Source organism: Lissotriton vulgaris, chromosome 9 (assembly GCF_964263255.1).
Source record: "Lissotriton vulgaris chromosome 9, aLisVul1.2, whole genome shotgun sequence".
Taxonomy (NCBI): Eukaryota; Metazoa; Chordata; class Amphibia; order Caudata; family Salamandridae; genus Lissotriton; species Lissotriton vulgaris.
The window spans coordinates 721,602,889-721,616,564 of record NC_141697.1 but is presented as its reverse complement, the minus strand read 5'-3'; the positions used below and the strand labels follow the sequence as shown (position 1 = coordinate 721,616,564).

General features: G+C 39.8%; 1 protein-coding gene across 3 annotated transcripts in view; it reads left to right on the top strand.

Annotated features, from left to right (window-relative positions):
• DMPK (DM1 protein kinase) overlaps positions 1 to 13,676 on the top strand; it is an 809,400-nt gene that overhangs the window by 283,996 nt on the left and 511,728 nt on the right. For all 3 annotated transcript variants that reach the window (XM_086938460.1, XM_086938459.1, XM_086938458.1), the window contains exon 2: positions 6,319 to 6,410. In XM_086938460.1, coding sequence (XP_086794586.1) covers positions 6,319 to 6,410 — 92 coding nt within the window. The remainder of the gene's footprint in view (positions 1 to 6,318; positions 6,411 to 13,676) is intronic.

The window sequence follows — 13,676 nt, the reverse complement described above, 5'->3', positions numbered from 1 at the left end:
TAAAATCTGCTTCTGGTTTGACAGTGACAGTGTTTGCTGTTCGGCGGGACAAGGGGAGAGAGTCGAGCCACCTTGCTCTTGCGAAGGAGCAACAGCACACCAACCCCAATGTTTCCAAAGTGATGAAGTGCAAACCTCTAACACCATCTTTGTCCATCTTGGTGGTAGTGCTTCCTTTTACAATTCTCCATTGCTTGGCACAGATCCAGGACTGCCAAAGCAACTATGCAATAACCTTTGACCTAACATCTGTTAGGCAAACGTTCCTGTGACCCTTCTTTCTGTCTGTCCTAAAAAATAGAAGAGATCCTTCAAAAATTAAGACATTTTCCCCTTAGTACTTTCATCAGAGCCACAGAAAGTGCAACTGAATCAAGAGGTTAACATAGAAAGTTTTTGTCGAAATAAGGGGCGGACCTATTTAGTTACAGAGAGCTGTTGATGGTGTCTTTAGAATTGCATCAAGACTCAGACATAGACCAGTGAAGGAGCTTATTCACATCTATAAGGCAAAATGTTTTGCAGTGGCCTTGAATGGAGTTGGTGGTTGGGGTCATACTAACTCTCTTTTACTTCATAGAATTGAAGATAGCTTGCTATGTAACCCGTTGTCAGAAACAAGGTCAGAACCAAGGTCCACAGCAAAGATAACCTGTCAGCCGAAGTAGGGCTGAACTACCTGAAAGATTTGATGGGGTGGCCCCTATTTTATTATTGCATAAAATCTGTCATCAACTGGAGTCAGGATTGTCAAAAGCCCTTTTCCCCATTGCCTGGACATTGATAATTAACTCAGAGTTCAGTGGTATTCATATCTGAAACATACTTTCTCTTACAAAGGTGTCCTCCAGTATTATGAAAACCCCAGGGTTTTAGGTATAGTCTCCAAATATACTATAAAAAACACATATTTAAAATATAAGGCTGGGATGCGTAATTTAAAGGCAGACTATTTAAGAACAGTTGTTGCACATTCGGCACTATGTGTTTCTGCGGGGCTAGAACCGATATAAATGTTATCCTACTTGTTTTAGACTCAGTGCTGTGCATTTTTTAATTGCTTTCCCAATATAGGTCAGGTGGTTTGATTCACTCCGTAAACACTATTAGTGATCTGCGCCAACCTCAAAGCATGAGCTTTGCACAATTTATAGTGTTTTGCACAGACCTTTTTTGGTACCTTATCTGCCCTACTAACATTAGCCAAAATCATGCAACTTTAGCATATCTACAGAAGTTACCGTCACCCGATTCATGTTATGCTGTTTTAAATTTTATCAAGCACGCACTCGTAATGCTGCACTTTTATGTCTGTTTTATGTTTTAAGTAATGCATTTGTATCATTGTTCCCTGAAACCTGCGCGCATATGCGCGCGTGCACACGACCTTTCCCAAGCGCTCACACAGTCTATCAAAGCAGGCACGTCTCACATTCATAAGGGATTTAGACGATTCACCAGCCACAGCCTTTTAAATAGGAGCACTGTGAAAAGTACAGTCTTTTCCTTGGTGGTGAAGTGCAGTGTGCATCTAAAACACAAGGGGGAGCAGCAGGTTTTCGCATTCATAAAGTCTAGGGAAGGCAGCAGTTATACTTTCCGCTTTTGTGTCAGAGGGGTGCGGGACCTGCACGCATTCACCAGATATTTTTATTTTCAATTCAGTGAGTATGCTCAGTTTGTAGCATCTGCGCAGCACACCCTCGCAGCACACCCTCTTTACAAGAAACAATAATTTGTTATTTCATGTTGGTTTGGTATAGTTGTAAGCTTTTGTCAAACTACCGCTGTTCGCACTGTAGAATTGGAGCTGCTTTGCACTTTCATTGTTATGACATGAACTGTAAACAACATCCCAGTCCCTATAGTGCAGGCTCGCTCCCTGTGACCCCCTCCCCACCTCCCCCGCCTGATAAACATAGACCGGCCCCTCGTCGAGTTTGCTCAAATTAAATAATGAAACTGCTGTGCTTTAGGTTCAGACTTTGAGCCTGATAAATATTTTTTGACTGCTTTTTTAATGTTTTTTGGGGGGTTTTGTTTCAAATGATGACTTATGATGGACATCTTTTATTTTTTTTATGCTGTGGCTCTGTTGCTGTGTGACTTTAGCACTTGGTGAGTCATACCTGGCAATGACCTTGTGGGGTGGGAGGTGCTGTGTTCAAAATAACGCTTCGGTTTAAAAGCAGGTGCTACATATTTCCTTTGGTCTCCAGCAGTTTCATGCAACAATAAGTGTTGAGACAACTCTGGTGATCAATGCTCCTGCTGGAGAGAGAGCAGAGAATGTCTAGTGGCATGGTCAGCCTATATTCTAAAGTAGAGCAAAGGGTTAATGTGCCTGCTACAAAGGTGTAAATGCAGATCAAAGAACTGAGTGAACAATGAGTTAGCTTCTTCCCAAACTTCTCTGTCAGTTTCAAAATGAGCATTACAAAAGCCTACCCCAGTTTAGGTGAGTGTCGATGGTTACTGTTTGAAAAACCCCAAAGGTGTTCATCTAACACCATGTAGTACAACACCACAAAAAATGTAGTTCCTTTAAAATAGTTTCCCATTTAATCACAGACAAAAGTTTGCTGTAAGTGAATATTAAGCTGCCAAATCAAAAGTGAATATTCACCGTTTACTGCAGGAATTAAGACCTGCTTTACTTTGAAAGGCCTACTGAGTACAATGAATGCGGATCTAACATTGGGCCGGGAACAGGCCAATGACATGTAAGTAAAGGATCAACCTGTGAGTAGGTGATGTGTGCTTCCTATTTGAAACAGCAGGGGTGCATTCTGCGCCTGCTACAGGAGCCTGAGCTTTAACAGAAGCATGCACAGATAGCAACTATGCAAGTTTGACTTTACCAAAGCGACACAAATTAAAAGAGATACATTGGGACTTGCAGTGTTAGAGTCTAAGATTGAAGAGACAGCTGCTGCTAACACATTCGGGCACCAATATCAGTCAGTGGTGGCTCGCTGAGGAAGTGCTGCGCTGCGGTGGGCGGGGACATCTTAAGGATTTTGGGGGCCCTGGGCCCAACATATTTTGGGGCCCCTGTTCGGACCAACCTTGAATTTATTACCCTTTTTCAACTCTTTCATGCCCTCTTTGGCCAGTTCACTGACAATTGCTAAATATATATTCTCTTGTATAGTCTTCCAGCAACTCCCTTCTAAATGATCAGTGCTCCACTCAAGAATATTCAGTAGAATTATATAATGGTGCTCCCTTCTGAGTCCTGTCCTTTTCTAAGCCTGGGTATAAAGGTGCAACTAGAATAAACAATTAATATCACGATGATCTGTCTCCACACTGCAAAACTGTCTCAAGACCCTGTTAAAAAGAGCTACATGTGTGAAATGCACTTGTTCTCAAACTCATTGTAAACAAAGGTTTTGAGTGGTAACTGCCATGGATTTATATACTCGGCTGCGCTTGCATGCTTGCTGCACACAGCTTTGGCTGCAGCGCACAGAGATCTTGCATTGCCGCACACTGAGGACAAATTTAGAGGGAACATTGATTTGTATATGTTTTTTTTAATCTATTTGTATTCTGCTTTTATGGCATTGAGCCGAATAAAGTATTTTTTGATTCAACCCTTACCCTTCTAATTACATGTTCACTTGTCTTCTAGAGCTATATGCTGCATATATATTGTCTCGCTGTTTTAAGTGTGAGGCTGTGCCTGGACTGGTGTTCCCAAAGATCTCAGATTTTGTTTACTATTGTCTTGCATCCACAAAAGTCTTATGAATTTATTGTTTAACTGCTTTGCCTTGGATGAACTAGGAAGAATCACAAAACACTTTCTCATGAGCTGCTGGGGGATTTATCCAGTGACCTTCTGCGATAAACCCTTAAGGGCAGATTTACAAGCCCCTTGCGACACATTTACGCCGCCGTTGTGTCACTTCTGTGAGGCAGAGGCAGCGTAAATCATGCGCCATATTGCACCGTGTTTACAACGTGACGCATCTAGGGAGATGCGTCACATTGTAAACCCCTGCGCCACATGAAACCTGCTTCAGTTTTCATGTGTTAGTTCCAGCGCAGGGTGGGCGTTCCCTCGCAGGTACGCCTCGTAAAAGTGACGCAGTGAAATCTACAAGATTTCACTGAGTCGCTTTTACGGCCATGCTGCGTCCAAATCCTGCGACTGCTTGAAGCAGGCGTAAGGATTGACGCGTAAATAACAAAGGAGGGAGGGAGAGAAAAAGTGGATTCAGTCTCCCCGGGTATATTTTATAAACAATTTGGAATCCACTAAGACAGAAGGGTTTGTGGTCCCTACTATGGTGGGGAGCACACAGTGTTGTTTAAATACCCCTCACACACCAACAGGCCCCTTGGTGTCATGCTTCATCATCGGGGTCTTCGCACCCCTCTACGGGATGCGGCGTGCTACGACCGATGACTACATGGGAGCACTATCTGTGGACTATGTGTGGATGCGTGTGGGGTAATAAATGTGAGTGGTGGAGTGGTGAGAGTTAAAAAATACCTGGCTCATGGGGTGAAAAATATACTTTTATTAACCCCCCGGCTGGTATCATTAAAAGGGGGTGCAGTGGGAGGTTGCTAGTGTATAATTATGTACATCAACCTCGTTAGTGCGTCTACATGGACATGTTTCGGAGTCAAAAACTCCTTCTTCAGGACGGAAATTGCACAAAGTTCCACACCTTACTCACATGAATGTAAATGTTAAAGTGTATTCTAAAAAAAGGGGGGTGAACTATAGGTGTTATGTACCTAGTTAGTAGTTCAGTAAAGTAGTCTTATTCGCCCGATTGGCGTGTATTATAGACTTCGTGATTTTTATCAAAATGCCTCATGAGCCTTATGCGTATTGTTGTTTTTTTTTTTCTCATGCTACGTTCAGCAATGATTATTGCAGGAAGCAATGTGCCCTCTTACCCTCAACGCGGCTCCGCTGCGTCAAGGATTGACGCAGCATGGTAGGCATAGGGCACCCCGAGCCTTGCTGAAGCCGCGTCGTGCTTGCGACGCAACTCCAGCAATGCACCGCATTTCCACCGGGGGATGCGACACGCATCTGCCCATCTATGCGCCACGGCACGCCGCATTGTAAATGGGGCGCATCAGTGGTGGCGCATGGGTGGTTTTGCTGGTCGCAAGTTTCCTGGCGCATCCCTGCTGATTTGCAGGAATGCGCCAGGAAACGTAAATCTGCCCCAACGTTTCTTAGTGAATGGAATGGGTGATTGTTCGCTGGTTAGTAGTTTTTTTTAATATAGCACTGAAAGCAAGTCAAGGTATGGCTGTGAGTCCACGAGGAACACAAACAGCTTTAAGGATGAATCAAACATGCTGTACATTTAGCTCACTGGAGCCTCTTCTTTTTAAGTCGGAGCTCATGTTATAATTTCCAGTCTAATTTTGGCTTCTGATAGAGATAGAAGGCTGGAAATTAGAAGGACACTTTTATAGTGAAGGACCGTGATTTGAATATGAAATGTATTTTTCAAAGTTTGTGATTTATGCCTGGCTTACTTGTGTTACTTCATTTCATAAGTAAAGACTTTTGGTAAGTCGTTTAGAAACTGCTTTAAAAAGTTCGAACAGAAACAAGTATGAATTGTGTGACTGACCTATTCCTGTAATTTTAAATAAAATATGGACTTATGGCTTCCAGTTACGTTATATCTTGATGTATGTGTTAAACGTTCATTCCATTTACGGCCTGCTCAACAAGAAGTCTCCAAACCTCCTTAATTACCCTTGACGTTCTCTATGTCTTCATTATCTTATTATACTTCCCCACTATTGCATTGTTTTTATATTCATAACCATTGTTTCCTCTCTGTTTTGCTTTAAAGCCCGTTTTTAGTTTTAGTTATATCTTATTATTCTTGACATATTGTTTTACTTGAGTGTTAATATTTCTCTCTTGAATTGTTTTTACTTTGTATTGACACCCTGCTTTTGCTTAATAAAATTCTTTTTTTAACTAAAAAAAATAAAATAGCACAGTAGAATGCCACTCAAAAAGCATTACACAATTGTTGTTGTTAGAAATCAGCTAATACGCATTTTATTAATGGTGGCCTGAGGAGTATCTGCGAATGGGCCAATTTTAAGGATCTTTGGCAGCCAACATGTAGACAGTGGAGATTGCCAGAACTGGAAAGGGCTCTATTTTCTGAGGCTATGAATTTTGAAAAAAGGAGGTAAATGAAAGGAAATATTTTTAAATATGAGGTTGTTGACTGCTTCTTTCACACATTCCTGATCTTGTCATACATTTCCTCTTTGCCTCTTAAGACCTCTTAATGTATGCCCTTTGATTTTTAGCGGAGTCTGTGACAAATCGCCTGAAGGAAATCCAGCTTCAACGAGATGACTTTGAAATCTTGAAAGTGATTGGTCGAGGAGCTTTCAGCGAGGTGAGTGTAAACTTTTACTAACTTCTAAAATGTGTTTAAAAATGGATACTGAATCTCAAATTGAATTGGGTGCCTTGTAGGCATCCTTCCAAATTGCGATTAAAGTTAAAGTGGTAGCCTATTCGCAAAATGGAAGGGGACCACTTTCCTTTCCTTTGTGAATTGTGGTAAGGGTTTTAGATGTAGTAGCCAGTGGTCTAGGATACCACTCAAATCTCTTTCTAAAACCTTTTTTTTAAAACATCAAAGAAAATAAGCAGCCCTATTTTGTTTAAGGAAATCAGTTACCATTTTATTTTGAAAGATTACTTGAGTTATAATCAGTCTTACAAATCGTGGTCTGCTGACCCTAGCAGGACCATCCCTATGTGTGTTCCCAATCAGAGTGTGTCACAATCTGCAAGCTATATAATGAATATTAATTTGGTAGGTTGAATTCTGAATAATTTAGAATCCTTATTTTGCAATCCACCCTACTAGTACAAAGGTTGATTTGCAAATTGAGTTTCTGGTCGCAAAATGACTGGTTGCAATTTGCGACCGATTTTTTTGACCAGAAGAATGGTACATCCAGTCGCTAACTCCTTGTTATGTGGATAGATTTTGGGATTTTTGGTTAGTGTGTGTTACATTTAGCCACCAGTTTCAGGACAAGAATATCTCATTTACCTTGATTTAGTGTTTTACTTTTGTATATTCTAATCTTTTTTTTATTTCTCAATAATAGTTCTATAGCTCATTGTTTATTTTTGTAATGTGTGAGGCACCGAAATACACAGAAGTTATTTAGAGATTGACGGATGCAGGAAATCTGCCAAAAATGAAAGATTTCGAGTCCATCTTATTTGTAATGTAAACCACGTATACGCTCAAAATAGGACCAACAGATATTTACAAAAAATTGATAGATGCCCCACAGTCGCCAAAAACGAAATAACTACCACAGGCCTTTATTGGTCTTGATTACACTAAATTTAGTCCTTGCCTTCCCTACTAAATTCAGCACAGATGGTCTTTTATTTGCCTGCTGAAAGTGGTTGAAGGGAGCAAAAACATTCAAGATTATACTTACAATGTAGTCATGTTTAAAAGACCACAGACTCTGAATTCCTGTTTATGGATTTTATTATAAGACCAAAAATAATTGAATATAAACACACCTTAAAATCAGAGTATATAGGTACATGAAAATCAATGAAGAGCCGAATCTACGAATATAATTCATTCGGCATAAAGTACATAATGTGATGAACTTCAAAATCAAAATACAACACAGAATTGAAGCTGAGTCCAAATCCTTTTTCATGAGGAAGTAAACAATGGTTATCTTTATCTACACTGCTCTTACCAAGGGTCCTGCCTATTTCCCATATATCTTCTCACAAAGGTTTCAGCATGTGTTGACTTCCTAAGAAGTACTCACATCAAATGGGTTGGGTAGCTTAAGGCTATGGAGCTCGCTCTAAGATGCTCCTTCTTCTCCGAAAAATTTAGAAGTCTCCTTACTCTGTTTCTGCGCATAACACAAAAAGACAAAGTTCAGCCCCCCCGCCCCTAAATGCCTCCCATGAGGAACTGTTTCACTTGTGATATTTTTCCAGTAGATTTCCATAGAAGCTTTAATTAGGTTCTTCTTGTCTTCCAGTGGCCTAGGGTTTCAAATGGACCAGGCATGGAAGGCATCCTCCCTTCTCGCCTTTCACTCTTCTTCAAAGACATTTCGGGTATCTCCTTAAATCTAAGAATAACGAGTTCAAATTCCTGCGCCTGTAGAAGGATGAGAATATACTGTCTTCGCACACAAAAAGGATTTATTTAATTATTTCTTGAGCAACCAAGGCGATAACAATAATCTGCAATGTTAGGCCTACAGTGCAGGCAACTTAAACGACACACAATTACATTTATAAGGATATAATGTAATCCAACATATCATGTGTACATAAATTATAAGTGTCTTTAATACATGTAAACCCTGTTTGAATGTGTACACTACATTTCAATATTTATATAGCGAGAATAAATGCATCGTAAGAAGCATAAACACTGCAAATGATAAAAATATATGTAAGTGCGTTTAAACTATGAATATAATGCAGCCACACAATTTAGAGTGCTATAAGACCTCTATCAGTCTGTAAATCTGTAAATACGGCATTCTAACAACTGATGGTACGGTGAAGTAAGTTCTTCATTTTAAAAAAGCCACATTTTTATTGCGCCTCCAAAGGCAAAGGGTCAAGACTGATTTGCAAATAGCTGGGTCTGAACTGAGGTGGCAAAGTGAGCTAAAGAACGATGATGGATTCCACCCAGATCTGTGACTGGGGGTTAGAGTCTGAAAAGTTTCAGTGCTCTGTCCATCATCTTGTGTTTGCTTTGTTCATCCTAAGTTGGCAGTGTATGCCCAGACGTGAGTACTTTACTCACTTTGCCACTGGATTCAAGCTAGCCTGGATGATGAGGGGTGTTACCACAAAACCGGTCCCAGGGTGCTTGCTACTGGTTAAGGGAAGACCTGGCTTGGCAGTTCGGGCTGGACTGTTCCCATGAGATACAGGGTCAAGATCAATTTGCATAAAGCTGGGTCTGAACTGAGGTGGCAAAGTGAGCTAAAGAATGATGATGGATTCAACTCTGAATTGTGACTGAGGGTGAGTGTCTGAAAAGTTTCAGCGCTCCGTCCATCATCTCCTTGTGTTTGCTTTGTACCTCCAAATAATAGATCAGTGAGTGCTAATCATTGCCTGAGCACATTCTAATAGAAAAACTACTGATACGGACTCATCTACTTTTAAAAAGGGTGTACGTTTGTGTTAAAGGTTCAGCAACGTGTGGATACTGTACTGTGACACATGGTTAGTCAGATGTTTCTGAGCCTTTATATGTAGCTCTTGGTGGCCTTGGACCACTCTTTCTCCCTGAACATCTTCTTTAAAAGAGTACACTGCCAGGTGTTCTGCATTCCTTTTATGTGCTTATGGGTTCTCCTGTTGAGAAGAAGCATACTACATAGTTCTATAATGCAAGGATGTTTTTTTGTTAAGGATGTTTGTGAAACCGGCACAATGTGTTGCAATAATCCTGTTTTCCAAAGACTGAAGTTCGTGCATTGGATTTCACATCTGTCTTGAAAAGAAAGTACCAAGTGTGCCAGATATCATATGAAGATACTTCAATAATCTGAAGAGTCGATGTGGACCTGTAGATTTAAGTGAAACTGTACAATGTCATGTTGCTGGTTAGCATTTTTGAGATGCAAGGGTTTCAGGAATATTTGTTTTTGAATAATGAACACAATTTCAGTGTTGTTTATTTTGATCCTTTGATAAAGCAGGATATCTTAATCTCAAAACAGTTCACAATGAAGTCGACCCTTTTAGATTTAACTATTAGTAACTCTTCAAAAGATGCTATCTTGGTGTCTTGAGTGTAAAAAGTGTGCACCTGAAACACAACCCAACATCACCGATTTCCAAATCAATAGACAATAGAATCAAAAAAATTTAAAATCACATCCTATTTAAATGAAAACACATGCACAAGAAGAACTCCTTTTAAATTACAACTATCATCCTTCACAAACACACAAAGACCATTCTGAAACTTCCACACCGCCTTGAATCGTTTGGAGAAATGCAAATATTTGCTTACCTTATGAGAGAGCGGCCAATGTTCTAGAACAGTATGGGAGGTTTTCAGTTCTCTTCTATGGATTTCTACATGAGTTTTCTTTGATGAAAGAGTAGAATGAAATGAAATATGTACTAAACTGACCTTCCATAAACGCATGATTTCCATAACCCTGTAGTTTGAAAAAACACTAATTTCCATCAGAGTTTTTTCCTACAGAAAAAGAGAAACTACAATTGTGGACATCTGGGAAAAATGTATTCATCTGAGGGATCTTGGAGGCTGGGTAGTATCAGTTTTGACCTATTCATGTTTTTACACTGTGGAACTTATAAAAAATATCTACTTGTGCAAGTGATGGGGTACTTCAGAAATCAACTTGACCTGTATAAATATCTGCTTGTCTATTTTGGTGCCATACGGTGAGGTGACAGCATTCTAATTATATTTGAGCTCTGATCATAGCCTCTTTGAAAAGGCCAGGTTTCATATTATATCAGGATTTAGACTCTAGCAAGCCTCTGATTTTGCCCAAATTCTGCAAATCTTCATACAGGAGAACAATGTGTATGGGAAGTACAAACAGACAGAGTTAAAGGGCTCTTCTTATTGTACATAGATATCAAACTGGAGACTTCTGTTATTCTTCAATCAATGTGATTCCTTTTTTGAAAAATGATTTCACCACAAGTTAAATTCTTTGTTACTTAGAAACAAAGGCTAACATGTGTTTCACTACTGCTAATATCGCTTCATCAGGGCCAGTGAATAATTTTATGACACTGTTCAAAACCAGAACTGTTTTTTACAATCATTTGATAAAAACGCGACACTGCAGTATGAAATTAATTATTCAATCTCCTAGATAATCATATGCCATGTATTGAGAATTTTGCTAGCTCTCTCTACTGCTTTATTGGTGACATAATTAGTATAAGCCCTCTATGGAAACTTTTTGTTATATTCCTTACGTCTTTCTGATATTCCAGGTCGGTACTACAAATCGTACGTGCTTGAAGCAGTTCACCTTAAAGGATATTCTGCTTTTAGGTCTGACAGATGAGCTGAGATTGAATGTAAAGTACTACTCACTGAAATGGGTTTTCTATAAATTCTGTTCAAACCCTTCCCTTCAACTACCTAAATCTCAAGTCCAGAAGGCAGAATTTGTGTGAGCTAAATTCCAAAGATAATTCAATATTTATTGAATTGTGATTTAATAAGGAATGAAAGTGACACAATCTCTTCTCATTCCCTTTCCAAATGACAATATTTTCTATAAATATGCAGCTATAAACGGATATTATTCTTCAATTATCACAGATCCAAATAAGACAAATGTTCCATTCTGAACCTCCTCATAAATAGCAAGGCACACGAAGGGGCAAAATTGAACCCATAGCAGTCCCGCAAACTTGTAGATACAAATCATATTCATGAAGGAAAAAATTGTTGTTAAAGGCAAAAGGTGTAATTTCTAAAAGCATTCGGCTATGTGATAGTAAAGTGGCCAAACTACTGTTAAGAAAATGTTCCATTCTCAACAAGCCATCTTCATGTTTTATGCAAATATATAATTACTTCACATTCATTGTTACAAGGATCAGATCATTTTGCTATGGTTTATTATCAACTATTCTTAAAAAGTTGGTGATGTCCCATTTGATATAGGAAGGTAAGTTCCTCACTAAAGGTGCTATGTAAATATAAATAAATTCAAAAAGCCTCTCTCTTAAGGAACACTTACTAGACCTGGCAGGGCTGCCCTGAGGGTAAGGCATTTGTGCACTTTTGGTAAAAAATAAATAACTGGAATTCTGGGAAAGGCGATGTCCAGATAAGAATATTCATCCTCCGGCAACAAGCCCAGCCCTTTCCGTTTCATCAAGAAAGATATTATGTTTTTTTCTGCTGATTTCACTGCTTCAGTTATTACATTCTTACAGCAGTCTAATCTAATAACTGGCTCCTTGCTTCTTTATCATAATTCATTACAACCACTGACCCTCTCTTGTCAGCTTCCCTTAAGCATTGGTTATGCGTAAGGTTTAAGATTTATGGAGCACACGAGATGCTGGAGATATTGCCAAGCTATCTTAATATTATGCCTTAGCCAGGTGATACTCTGATCAATGAAATTCCAAAAGATGGTCTTGCATTCCTGTTTTGAGTCAGGGGTGAGCTGGTACGGGTATTGGCAATACCTGCTCAAACCTAAACTCAAAAACCACCTACCGATATGAATCAGCCATGGAAATGTGACAGCAGTGTCAAGGGCGATCAATTCACTTAATGCCTGCCTATATATTTGTAGCTCTTCTGTGGTCCATATTCTAATCCAATACGAGAGAGACATCCATATGGCCCTATGCTCGATCCGCTTAATGCCTAAATCCAGCATAAGAGGAATCACCAGAGTATTTTGTAGAAGGGCAGTAAGCCTCCTCATGATTTTGTTCTTCCCTAGTGTTAGAGGTGAGAGGGCCTCCCCTCCCCATAGCTCAGAACCATATAGTGCAGCTGATTGGACCTTGGATTTATAGACTAATAATGCAGGAGTAATTGCCTTTGATGTTGTAGAGACAAGTTTTTTTTACAATTGGAGCTGTGTTTTGGTTAAGAATGGATTTGTATTTCGCAATCTGGGGGTTCCATGAAAGTTTTGAGTCAATAGTCACCCCCAGGTATACGAAATTTGAAACACGCTCCAAACTAACTCCATTTGACTGCATTTTGTTTTTAAAGCATTTATGGGATGGTCATATACTTGGTTTTTATCGGGTTGATTTCAAGCCCCTTTTGTCTACAATACCCATCCAGCGCATTTAAGAGGTTTTGAAGACCCCTTGGAGTTTGAGATAGCAGGATGGTATCATCGGCAAAAGTTACAGCACAAATATGTTCACCTCCCAATTTTGTGGAGTCGTGGTTGGCTTTTTTAAAAGCCACAACCATGTCATTAACGTACAGGAGAAACAGGGTTGGTGCCAGGACACAGCCCTGGCGCACACCCCTTTTTATGGGTATCTCTTCTGTCAGTTCTCCCGCTTTCTTCCATCGCACTTTTGCATATGTTTTCTCATGTAACCTAATTAACTGTAATACAATGTTACTTGGAACCCCTTGCTGTAAAAGACTGGCCCAAAGACGATCTCTAGGAATAGAGTCAAACGCTGCCTTCAAATCTATGAAGGCGACGTACGGGTGACCTTCACGCAACCTTGTGTACTTCCATGAAATAATTATTAACCTCAAGACCTGGTCTATGGTGCTTATTTTCTTCCTAAAACCAACTTGGCAGGGAGAGAGCACGTTGTTAACCATAATCCAGTCATTTAGCCTATATAAAATATGTTTTGCGTAAACCTTTTGTAGTATGTCTAAAAGGCTGATAGGTCTATAATTTGCGGGATTGTCTCTGGAACCTTTCTTGTGAATTGGGACGATCTCCGCTCCTTTCCATGAGCCAGGAATGGGCTGACCATTGGCAATACCATTACAGAGGAGATTTATATAAGGAGCCCAGACATCTATATCATGCTTAAATAGAACTCCCGGGATCTTATCAGGCCCGGGTGCTTTTGAAAGTTTTATAGCAGCAATTGCCCTTATTGTATCTGCCATACTAAACTG